Source organism: Heterodontus francisci, chromosome 18, assembly GCF_036365525.1.
Source record: "Heterodontus francisci isolate sHetFra1 chromosome 18, sHetFra1.hap1, whole genome shotgun sequence".
Lineage (NCBI taxonomy): Eukaryota > Metazoa > Chordata > Chondrichthyes > Heterodontiformes > Heterodontidae > Heterodontus > Heterodontus francisci.
Genome location: NC_090388.1, coordinates 5,490,512 through 5,503,823, shown reverse-complemented (window position 1 = coordinate 5,503,823; position 13,312 = coordinate 5,490,512). Strand labels below are relative to the sequence as shown.

Genomic DNA, 13,312 nt, shown 5'->3' with positions numbered 1-13,312 from the left:
ATTAGCAGTTGTTCCTTAGCCATTGGGAAGACACAAATTCTGTGTGTGCAATCCAATCAATAAATGAGAGAAAAACAAACTCTTTCCACAGTGGGAAACAACAGACCAGTGCTGACAAAAACTAAAAAAGCAGAGTCCACAAAGTCTTCTTTATGGCAACAAAGAGCTGCACAGCTAAAGAATCATAGAATGTAATATATGTGTTACAGCACAGGAGGCGGCCATTCAGCCCGTCAAGCCCCTGCCAGTTCTCTGCAAGAGCAATTTAGCTAGTCCCACTCCCCCACCCTTTCCCTGCAGCCCTGCGCATTTGTTTTCCTTCAGGTGCTTATTCAATTTAAAATTTATCCAAAGCCACGAATGAATCCGCCTACACACATTCAGGCAGTGCATTCCACATAGTAACCGCTCACTGTGCAAAAAGGCTTTTTCACACGTCGCCTTTGGATCTTTTGCCAATCACCTTAAAAACATCCACTCACTTCCTTCAAGTAAAAGGTGTTGCTATGGGTACCCGCATGGGTCCTAGTTATGTCTGTCTTTTTGTGGGATATGCCGAACATTCCTTGTTCCAGTCCTACCCAGGCCCCCTCCCATAACTCTTTTTCCGGTACATTGATGACTGTATCGGTACCGTTTCCTGCTCCCGCCCCGAACTGGAAAACTTTATCAAACTTGCTTCCAATTTCCACCCTTCTCTCACCTTTACATGGTCCATCTCTGACACTTCCCTTCCCTTCCTCGACTTCTCTATCTCCATCTCTGATGATATGCTGTCTACTAATATCCATTATAAGCCCACCGACTCCCACAGCTACCTCGACTACACTTCTTCACACCCTGCCTCCTGTAAGGACTCCATTCCATTCTCCCAGTTTCTCCGCCTCTGACGCATCTGCTCTGATGATGCTACCTTCCACAACAGCGCTTCAGATATGTCTGCCCTCACCCCTTCCCCTCCCTCCCAGAACCGTGACAGGGTTCCCCTTGTCCTCACTTTCCACCCATCAGCCTCCATATCCTAAGGATCATCCTTGCCACCTCCAGCATGATGCCACTAACAAACGCATCTTCCCCTCCCTTCCCATTCAGCATTCTGAAGGGATCGTTCCCTCCGTGACACCCTGGTCCACTCCTCCATTACCCCCACCACCTCGTCCCCTTCCCACGGCACCTTCCCCAGCAATCGCAGGAGGTGTAATACCTGCCCATTTACCTCCTCTCTCCTCACTATCCCAGGCCCCAAACACTCCTTTCAGGTGAAGCAGCAATTTACTTGTATTTCTTTCAATGTAGCATACTGTATTCGCTGCTCACAATGTGGTCTCCTCTACATTGGGGAGACCAAACGCAGACTGGGTGACCGCTTTGCGGAACACCTCCGCTCAGTCCGCAAGCAGGACCCCGAGCTTCCGGCTGCTTGCCATTTCAACACTATCCCCTGCTCTCGTGCTCACATCTCTGTCCTGGGATTGCTGCAGTGTTCCAGTGAACATCAACGCAAGCTCGAGGAACAGCATCTCATTTATCGATTAGGCACACTACAGCCTGCAGGACTGAACATTTAGTTCAATCATTTTAGAGCATGATGGGGCCCCCCATTTTACTTTTATTTTCAGTTATTTTTTCTTTTGCCTTTTTTTAAATATTTTTTGTGTTTATTTTATTTTATTTCATCTTAATTTGTTCAGTTTGCTTACCCACTGTTTTCTTTCATGTTTGTACATGCGGCTGTTCAATTTTCAGTCCGTTAATGCCCTATCTGTACTAATGCTTTGTCTTTCAACACACCATTAACATATTGTTTGCCTTTGCTCCACAACCTTCTGGTCAGCTATTCTGTGGCCTTGTCCTATCTACACCTTCTCCTTTGTTATCTCTTGCCCCACCCCCGCTTTACTTGCTTATAACCTTTTACATTTCTAATATTTGTCAGTTCTGAAGAAGGGTCACTGACCTGAAACGTTAACTCTGCTTCTCTCTCCACAGATGCTGCCAGACCTGCTGAGTATTTCCAGCATTTCTTGTTTTTATTACCTTAAAATGTATCCTCTCTGATTCTTGACCCTTTCACCAACGGGAACAGTTTCTATCTACTCTGCCTAGACCCCTCATAATTTTGAACACCTCTATCACATCTCCTCTCATGTTAAAGAAACAATATGACCAAATTATTCTCTTCTCCCTCCACCCCTTGAGAGGCATCAGATTACTTGAAACTGGTTGAACAAGGAGGACAGGCAGATTTTGAGATTCTGCCTCATTTCTTTAGCCTATACAAACAAACTGGGTCTGTACCTAAACGTTACAGCTGAGATGCCAGTGTTTAGAAAATCCATCTCCCTCTCTAAACTCTGTTCAGCTTTTGTGGATCTGCCATGTCATGCTACACTGGACACAAGAAAAGAGCTTCAACTTTGCTTCCAATTTCCACCCTTCTCTCACCTTCACATAGTCAATCTCCGACACTTACCTTCCTTGACTTCTCTGTCTCCATCTCTGGGGATAGGCTGTCCACTAGTATTTATTATAATCCCACCGACTCCCACAGCTACCTTGATTATACTTCCTCACACCTGGACTCCTGTAGGGATTCCATTCCATTCTCTCAGTTTCTCCATCTCCGACACATCTGTTCTGATGTTGCAACCTTCCACAACAGCGCCTCTGATAGGTCTCCCTTTTTCCTCAATCGAGGATTCCCCGCACGGTGGTTGACAAGGCCCTCAGCCGTGTCCTACCCAATTCCCGCACTTCTGCCCTCACCCCTTCCCCTCCCTCCCAGAACTGCAACAGGGTTCCTCTTGTCCTCACTTTCCACCCCACCAGCCTCCACATCCAAAGGATCATCCTCCACCATTTCCACCACCTTCAGCATTCCAAAGGGATCGTTCCCTCCCCGACAAGCTGATCCACTCCTCCAACACCTCTTCCCCTTCCCATGCAATTGCAAGTGATGCAATACCTGCCCTTTTACCTCCTCTCTCCTCAACATCCAAGGCTCCAAACACTCCTTACAGGTAAAGCAGCAATTTACTTGTACTTCTTTCAATTTAGTATACTGTATTCGCTGCTCACAGTGCGGTCTCCTCTACATCGGGGAGACCACCGCAGATTGGCTGACTGCTTTGCAGAACACCTCCGCTCGGTCTTCAAGTGTGATCCCGAGCTTCCGGTTGCCTGGCAGTTTAATTCTCCACCTTGTTTCCATGCCCACATTTCTGTCTTTGTCCTGCTGCAGCCTTCCAGTGAACATCAACGCAAGCTCAAGAAACAGCACCTTATCTTCCGAGTAGGCTTCTGGACTCAATATTGAGTTTAACAATTTCAGACCATGAGCCCCATTACTTTTTGCTTATTTTTTTTTTGTTTTGTTTATTTTATATATATTCTTTTTGTAGTTATTTATTTATTTTAACCATGTGCTAGTCTTTTGCTTTCGTGCAGAGCTGTTCATTATTCTGACATTAGCACTCTCTCTGGACTCACGCTTTGTCTTTCGCTACAACTATTTAGCACTCCATTTGCATTCTGTTCCATGACAGCTGTCATTTAATCTCTCCCCCCTTCTGTCCTATCACAGTCCTTCCTTCTTGTTCTTCTTTGCCCCCCCACCCCAACTTTCACTTGCTCAAAGACTGTTACATTTCTAACTTTTGCCAGTTCTGACGAAGGGTCGCAAACCTGAAACGTTAATTCTGTTTCTCTCTCCACAGATGCTGCCAGACCTGCCGAGTATTTCCGGCTCTTTCTGTTCTCATTTTACGAGAAAAGAACCAGTAGTTTAACCTACCAAGGCAATCGCCTCCATCCCAGTCACAAGCTGAATTATTGCAAGCTTTATCACAGTAGCCATCTTTAATCCAGGAGCCAGGACATCCATCAGCACAATTTGGAACTGGCCAGGTGAGATAAACCTAAAATTAAAAATTCAAAGGTATCTCTTTATTATTAACCAAACAAGCTGAAAGTATTGCTAAATATAATTAGCCATAATCCTTTATGAACATACGAATTAGGAACAGGAGGAGGCCACTCGGCCCTTTGAGCCTGCTCCGCCATTCAAGAAGTTCATGGCTGAATTGATTACTCCACATTTCCACCTACTCCCGATAACCTTTCACCCCCTTGCTTATCAAGAATCTATCTACCTCTGCCTTAAAAATATTCAGACTCTGCTTCCACTGCCTTTTAAGGAAGAGAATTCCAAAGACTCACGACCCTCAGAGAAACAATTTCTCCTCATCTCTGTCTTAAATGGGCAACCCCTTATTTTTAAATAGTGACCCCTAGTTCTAGATTCTCCCACAAGGGGAAACATCCTTTCCACATCCACCCTGTCAAGACCCCTCTGGATCTTATATGTTTCAATCAAGTCGCCTCTTACTCTACTAAATTCCAGCGGATACAAGCCTAGCCTGTCCAATCTTTCCTCATAAGACAGCCCACCCATTCCAGACATTAGTCCAGTAAACCTTCTCTGTACTGCCTCCAACGCATTTACATCCTTCCTTAAATAAGGAGACCAGTACTGTACAGTACGCCAGATGTGGTCTCACCTATGCCCTGTTTAGCTGAAGCATAACCTCCCTACTTTTGTACTCAATTCCCCTCGCGATAAAACGATAACATTCTATTAGCTTTCCTAATTACGTGCTGTACCTGCATACTAATCTTCTGCGACTCATGCACTAGGCCACCCAGATCCCTCTGCATCCGAGAGCTCTGCAATCTCTCACCATTTTGATAATATGCTTCTTTTTTATTCTTCCTGCCAAAGTGAACAATTTCCCACTTTCCCACATTATACTCCATTTGCCAGGTCTTTGCCCACTCACTTAACCATCTATATCCCTTTGTAGCCCCCTTATGTCCTCCTCACAAGTTACTTTCCTATCTATCTTTGTGTCAACAGCAAATTTAGCAACCATACTTTCGGTCCCTTCATCTAAGTCATTTACATAAATTGTAAAAAGTTGAGGCCCCAGCACAGATCCCTGTGGCACACCACTCGTTACATCTTGCCAACCAGAAAATGACCCATTTATGCCTACTCTCTGTTTCCTGTTAGCTAGCCAATCTTCTATCCATGCCAATACGTTACCCCATACACCACGAGCTTGTATTTTCTGCAATAGCTTTTGATGTGGCAGCTTATCAAATGCCTTCTAGAAATCTAAGTACAATACATCCACCAGTTCCCCTTTATCCAAAGCACATGTAACTCCAATAAATTGGTTAAACATGATTTCCCTTTCACAAAACCACGTTGACTCTGCCTGATTACCTAGAATTTTCTAAATGCCCTGCTATAACGTCTTTAATAATAGCTTCTAACATTTTCCCTAAGACAGATGTTAAGCTAACTGGCCTGTAGTTTCCTGCTTTCTGTCTCCTTCCCTTTTTGAATAAAGGAGTTACATTCGCTATTTTCTAATCTAACGGAACCTTCCCCGAATTTAGGGAATTTTGGAAAATTAAAACTAACACATCAACTATCTCACTAGCCACTTCTTTTAACACCATTGAATGAAGTCCATCAGGACCGGGGGACTTGTCAGCCCGCAGCTCCAACAATTTGTTCAGTACCACTTCCCTGGTGACTGTAGTTTTCTTGAGTTCCTCCCTCCTTTCCATTTCCTGACTTACAGCTAATACTGGGATGTTACTTGTATCCTCAATAGTGAAGACCAATGCAAAACATTTGTTCAATTTATCTGCCATCTCCTGATTATCCATTATTAATTCCCAAACTCACTTTCTATAGGACCAACGCTCACTTTGTTAACTCTTTTCTTTTTAAAATATCTGTGGAAACTCTTACTATCTGTCTTTATATTTCTAGCTAGCTTTCTCTCGTACTCTAATTTTACTTTCCTTATCAATCTTTTAGTCATTCTTTGCTGTTTTTAATATTCTGTCCAATCTTCTGACCTGCCTCCCATCTTTGCGCAATTACGGGCTTTTTCTTTAAGTCTGATACTATCTCTAACTGTTTTAATTAACCACGGATGGCGGAACCCATCCTTGGAATTTTTCTTTCTCGTTGAAATGCATCTATTCTGTGTATTCTGAAATATCCCCTTAAATGTCTGCATTTCTATTGACCTATCCCTTAACCTAATTTGCCAGTTCATTTTAGCTAGCTCTGCTTTCATACCCTCATAATTGCCCTTATTTAAGTTTAAAATACTAGTCTTAGACCCACTCTTCTCTCCCTCAAACTGAATGTAAAATTCAATCATATTATGATCACTGCTACCTAGGGGTTCCTCAACGATGAGGTCATTAATTAATCCTATCTCGTTGCACAATACCAGGTATAGTATAATAAAAACAAGAAATGCTGGAACTATTCAGCAGGTCTGGCAGCATCTGTGGAAAGAGAAGCAGAGTTAACGTTTCAGGTCAGTGTCACTGACCCGAAACGTTAACTCTGCTTCTCTTTCCACAGAGGCTGCCAGACCTGCTGAGTGGTTCCAGCATTTCTTGTTTTTATTTCAGATTTCCAGCATCCGCAATATTTTGCTTTTATACCAGGTCTAGTATAGCCTGCTCGCTGGTTGGCTCCAGAACATATTGTTCTATAGTAAAGATTATCAAATAAGTTACACAAGGAAATGTATTTTCCTGTTTCCTCACCAATGTATAATTTCAAATCATTAAGCAAATCCCTGAATTTACCCAAATGATTGTAATAATTCTATTGGTTTGGTTGTGTCAAAGGTGATATCAACATTCAAATGCTAGATTTACATCGTTTTGTTGAAAAGGTACACCTTTTTCGGTTTCTGGTTTAAAGGAACTGCTTACCTTTTGTCCATTAGAATGAGAGAAGAAATCATCAGGCCACACTTCCTTTCCAAACATTACATCATCATTTAGATAAATGAACTTTTGAGAAAGGCCTGGAATTCGATGTAGGTGCGTTTCAATAGCCGGAGAACTAAATGTTGGCAAATGGCTTACATTCCTGAAAATTTCCTAGGGGAAAATGGTCAAATGTGAAAGGCATCTAAAAACACATGATTCATTGAATGAGCCAATCCTATGTAATATTCCAAATTTGATTAAGAAAAGCATTTCCACAACAGGCCGAAATTGAAAAAACTGAATGCCAGTTCAATAGTGTCATCAGTTACAAAAGGACCTCAACAGGTTGGGGAGCATGGCTGATGTAATTAAGCGGACAAATGTAGAGATTGAGAAAGCTTAATCAACAGGAGTTATATAACCTAAACTGTGTTATTCCACAGGACATGACACAGGAAAGGGATTTAGCATCACTGGTGGATAGATCACTGAAGACACCAGCATAGTGTGCAGCAGATACAAAAACAAGAGGGTTAGAAGGAAGGAAAACAGTTGAGATTTAATTGTACACAGATTGCAATAATTGTATGAATGTACTTGCAAGAGAAGCAGTGGGAGGTGATGGTATCAGCAAAGTCAAGAGAGAGTTGGTTAAGGAAATGGAGTCAAATTTCATGCAGGAGCATGAGCAGTATCATGGGATACATCTCTCCCGTAGCAGAAAAAAACAAGGATGTTTTACTTATACTTGTTATTGACTTTGATAGGTCTCCTTTCATCCTGTTGCTCATTATTTCTCTATACCTACAGGATTACAGCTTTATCTTACTTGGCAATGTTACTCCTACATCTGTATACAAAATAAAAAAGGAACTTGCCTGGTGTGTTACTATTGTAACACGAGGATTGTCCAAATTTAACCAGGAAGGAATCTGACCATTTGTCACAATAAAGACATGTCGAATCCAAGGTGCATATCTCTCCACAGAACGCAAAGAGTATCGTAGTTCTTCATTGTCCTCAAATCGACTGGCTGAAATATCATCATCCTGCTTGGACTTGTGGAGAAGAGTGAAGCTGGTGATGAATGGACTTACTCTGTTACAGCTATCAAGTATATGTAACTACAATAATTAATTTTAGTAAGATCAAATTATCTCCACAGCTAACCCAATTGCACTATAACAGCTTGAAATTTAACAGTTTTGATCATTTTCATGTTTAGTTACACCATAGCACGATATTAAATGCTTAATAGAACAAATATACAAACAAAACATTTAATGAATCAACATTAAAAGAATGCAATTTCTGAAGAGCAAGTTATTTTACAGATAAACATATCAACTACTTTTTCAGAAAGTTTTCAAATTCACAATAAGAGGTATGTTTGTTAAAAAAACATAGATCACCCGCCAAAAAATTAGATCATGTTAAGCCAGAATGCTATGATGTGAGTGCACACGAATACTGCCCTACACAGCATACTTCCAACCTCAGCTGTCAAAAGGTACTATTTCAGCAGAGCATAGCACTGCCCCACTAATTGCAGGGGGAAGAGAGAAAGCAAGCATTTAACTGGGCACATAAATCTGCTCACAGCCTTAACAACAGCAGTATTATGAGAGCAATTGGGATAAGCGTGGCTGCCCTCTTGAGGAGATGCTGGATGTCTCAGGTAATGTAAAATAATCCAAAAATAAAACTGCCACAAAATTACTTGTAAAAATGTGATCAAACTAGGTTATTTGATAGCAGGTGTGCCAGATTTTCCAGGTGACTCAACATATTAATGACAAATTTCACTGAATGATAGCACATTGACAATAGTTTAAAGAATTATAAATGGAAGAGAGAGTTCTATCCCATTCAAACAAAATATAAGCAACAAGCATCATCCAGTAAATCAATTGGAAAATAGCAAACTGCAAATGGACAATTTTAAGAAAACTAATAGTTTCTATAGCGTCTTTAACGTAGTAAAACATTACAAGGCACTTCACAGGAGCATAATCAAACAAAATTTGACATCGAGCCACATAAGTGGTTATTAGTGCAGATGACCAAAAGCATGGTCAAAGAGGTAGGTTTTAAGGAGCGTTCTAAAGGAACAGAGACATAGGGAGGGAATTCTGCAGCTTAGGGCCTTGGTAGCTGAAGATTTGGCTGCCAACGGTGGAGTGATTAAAATATGGATAGTCAAGAGGCCAGAAAAGGAGGAGCACAAGATATCTCGGAGAGTTATAGGCTTGGAGGAGATTACAGAGATAGGGAAGGGTGAAGCCATGGAGGGACTTGAAAACAAGGATGGGAATTTTAAAATTGAGGCATTGCTTAACCGGGAGCCATTGTAGCTCAGCAAGGACAGGGGTGATAGGTGAATGGGACTTGGTGCGAGTCTGGACAGGGGCAGCAGAGTTTTGGGTGACCTCAAGTTCACGGAGGGTAGAATGTGGGAGGGTGGCCAGCAGTCCACTGGACTACAGGAACATAGGAACAAGAGTAGGCCATTTACCCCCTCGATCCTGTTCGATGTTTTACTACGTTAAAGGTGCCATATAAATGAGAGGTGTTGTTGTATAATATAGAATAAAATGCCGGAAACACTTAGATCAAGCAGTATGTGTGGACAGAAGGTAACCTTACCATCTTCTCTCCATAGATGCTACCTAACTTACTGAGTGCTTCTAGCATTTCTGGTTTTTATTTTAGATTTCCAGCACCTGCAGTACTTTGCTTTTTCACCCATCGTAACAGTGGACATATTCCTGCAACAACTATTATTCACAATGAAACTTTCCTGCTGTTTCACAAAACAAAATGGAGTCACTCCACAAAAAATTTATACTGACACTAAAACAATTAAATGTGCTGGATCATTAAAATATTTTGTATTTTTATACAGATAACAGAACACATATTGCACATTTGCTGTTGTATGAAAACTAGAAGGACCTACCTGGCTGATGGTGCTGAGATCCCAAAGTAAATAGACAGGGTTGATTGTGATCTCTTTTCCTTCTATAGTCATGTTACCCTTAGGCTGTTTGGTTAGTTCCACAAAATCTCTGGGATCATTAAGTAGCAGTAGCACAACACCAGCTTCAGAATACAACTGCAGCTAGAGAGGAAGAATCATATTGGGAATTTGTCACGACAAACTGTTAATTGTAATACTGCTCACGATAAAATAGCCAATAACAAAATCAAGAATTTTGCAAAAAGTGAAAGTTGCGTACAATTGTATTTGCCAGTTAAAATGGATCTAAATCTCAGCATTAGAAGTCAAAATGCAATAGCAGATCCTGCAATGTAATCTCCAAATCCTGCGCACATACAAAAAATGTGTATCTAGTAATACACATTTGCAGGATTTTTGCAATTTCTTTTCAACATATAGTTAAATGAACGGGCAGCATTGCAGATTTGAACAGCTATTCAGAACTTGTTGCCCTTTATTTTCAGCTGCAACTGTTTGTTGATAAATAACCCTATCTAATTTAGGAGTGAATCTCAAATTAAAAACAGGTAATAAAATCAAGCCCGTGTCCTCAGTACCTTGCTCTATGGCAGCGAGGCCTGGACAACGTATGTCAGCCAAGAGCGACGTCTCAATTCATTCCATCTTCGCTGTCTCCGGAGAATCCTTGGCATCAGGTGGCAGGACCGTATCTCCAACACAGAAGTCCTCGAGGCGGCCAACATCCCCAGCTTATACACACTACTGAGTCAGTGGCGCTTGAGATGGCTTGGCCATGTGAGCCGCATGGAAGATGGCAGGATCCCCAAAGACACATTGTACAGCGAGCTCACCACTGGTATCAGACCCACCAGCCGTCCATGTCTCCGCTTTAAAGACGTCTGCAAACGCGACATGAAGTCCTGTGACATTGATCATAAGTCGTGGGAGTCAGTTGCCAGCGATCGCCAGAGCTGACCACCTCCAGGCGCTTACCCATTGTCTCTCGAGACAAGGAGGCCAAAGAAGGGAAGAAGATTAAAACCCCAAATTCAATCCACAATTTGTGCTGAGTTAAGTGATTTCAATGGAGATCAGTAGGGTTACTACAATTAATATCAATACCATACGTTGGGAAGGAAAATGTGGTGAGGGTTTCCACTCCTGATTGCCATCCAGTGGCCCCTGTAGAAAGCATACACACGTGGATCAAACACAGCTGTGTGACCCCACCGCTGCACATTGCAAACAGCCTGCCAACACTGACCGTCAAAGGCTCAGATGTGGCCAATGGCCAGATGGGGAAGCCAAAGAGTCGAAGGGGTTGGAGGCGGTGGAAGAATTAGCAAAGGGAAAAAAATACCAGTTTGTAGGTCGATGTGATTTGAATAGGATCCTAGCAAGGAGTCAATGACTTCAGAAGAGTGAAGGGGAGACAATTGGCGCAGAAAACAAACAATTGATAGGTTCAGAAAACTTTACATTTTATTCATACATGTATGGATTGAGGTAAGATGTATTTATTGGCTATTTGAAGGAAATGCCACACCATCCTTTTTGGAGTGCTGTAACTACTGAATAAGATAACAAAAAAACTGCAATTGTCTTAAATATTAAAAGCAGTCCTTTGATAAAGTGCCAGGAGCTAAATCAGATGAAACACATGGTACTTTTAATTTAATTTTAAATCTGCAGGTTATTTTTATCACCATCTGTACTATCCGACACGTGCTAAGGTCAATGTGTTCTTCAGCAGTGACTTAATTCAACAGTATTAACTATTTGCCTTAAGTTAACTACAGACTGGGGAACTTAAAGAATAAAAATACAAACTTGCCAAATTAGAAGTGATCCCACATTTCTTCCTCAATAAGTAAAATGACCTGGTGCTGTTTATAAAATGACACATCTATAGGTCCATAAATATTGTGTCAATGGATATCATTTCACAAAATTAGGAAAATTCAGAAAGGATAAATCTGGCAATGAAATACTGCAGAATCAGAACTTTCTTTGATTTCAGATGGAGTGATTTCAATGAGACATTGCATCAAGCAGCAAAGAACTGAACAAGTGGTACTCAGAGTGAAATCAAAACCACAGGCTAACTTTGCAGTTAAATATATCAAGCTGTTTTGTGTGCACTCTAAATGCCAGGAATTTCTACCTCGATCAGGTCTTCCACTCTTGAGACTAACACTCCAGTGCAGTACTGAGGCAATGCTGCACTGTTAGAAATGGCATTTTTCAGATGAGACGTTAAACTGAGGTTCTGTATGTCCTATCAGCTGAAAGATCGCATGGCACTATTCAAAGAGGAACAGGGGAGTTCTCACAGTGTCCTGACCAACATTTATCTCAACCAACATCAGTAAAAGATTATCTGGCTATTCATCTCTGCTGTTAGTGGGACACTGCTCTGGCAAACTGGCTGCCACACTTGCCAGCAATACAACAGTAACTACACTTGAAACAAGTACTTAATAGGCTGTGCAGTTATTTCTTTATCCTCCAACTGGAAATCTGACTACAACAGAGGTAAAAGTTATAAGAAACATTTCAAAGTTTTTAAATAAAAAAATGTGCATTTTCTTCAAAACATAGCATTGTTCATATCATGCCTAAATAGTAAACAATAAAGGATACAATATTAGTGCAGAACAATTCCAGCTGAAAAGCACAATAGGTCAGTTGTGCATTTTTCTGCCCTACTGGCTTATGTAACATTTGGCATTTTATCTCTTTGGCCTGTAATGCATTTAGTTTTAATTTATGATACTGATACAATGTCAGAATTCACTTACAAATAGTTAAACACCCGAGTTGCACAAGCCACGTAGAATGTTGATTGGGATAGTTCTTGGGTGTAAACTGGCCAGGCATTAGGAACATCACAGATTGTTTACCATACTGCATTAGTTTTGAGGCAATATAATTTTATAATGTGTGGTCCTAGGTGCTTATTACTATTATGATAGAATGTATTTACATTTATTATGCTTGGCAAGAGAGCTTGACTGAACAAGCATACTCATGCTGCAAGCTTCCAAACCATTCAAGGTGGCAACTTTGATGGTTTGACAGTCCAATCCTCAATATCCAGAGATGAGGGAGGGATCAAAGAACAGTCCTTTCTAGGGAGGGAAAGGAAAGCAGCAAGTATGACCGAATGCTGTCAAGAATGCATGTAGCCTAAGACAGAGCGGCCAGAATTTTACGTTGTGGCGGTGGCGCCGCCCACCAGATGAAAGTCGGGGGAGAGCCTGCCCTCACTGGGCCTGAAAGCCACGCAGCAATTGTGCATAGCTCAGGCCCTTAATTGGCCTTGGGTGGGACATCCGTCCCTCTGAGGCAGGAAGTCCCACCTACAACATCTGCCAACCAGAGGGCCAGCAGCGCCTCCCGAAGCAGTAGATCGTGCTGGGACTGCACCTCGCAAGAACAGGACGATGGATGTTGCCCTTCAGGAAGGTAAGTGGGATTTGGGCCTCGATCGGGCAATTGGCTGGGCCCTGGCGAGAGGGGTGGGAGTTGAAGAGC

At 41.8% G+C, this 13,312-nt stretch overlaps 1 protein-coding gene across 5 annotated transcripts in view; it reads right to left on the bottom strand.

Moving 5' to 3' along the window:
- Positions 1-13,312, bottom strand: part of gnptab (N-acetylglucosamine-1-phosphate transferase subunits alpha and beta) — a 159,110-nt gene that overhangs the window by 83,265 nt on the left and 62,533 nt on the right. For all 5 annotated transcript variants that reach the window (XM_068050151.1, XM_068050153.1, XM_068050154.1 and 2 more), the window contains 4 exons: positions 9,773-9,934; positions 7,692-7,871; positions 6,814-6,984; positions 3,794-3,917 (listed from right to left, as the gene is read on the bottom strand). In XM_068050151.1, coding sequence (XP_067906252.1) covers positions 3,794-3,917; positions 6,814-6,984; positions 7,692-7,871; positions 9,773-9,934 — 637 coding nt within the window. The remainder of the gene's footprint in view (positions 1-3,793; positions 3,918-6,813; positions 6,985-7,691; positions 7,872-9,772; positions 9,935-13,312) is intronic.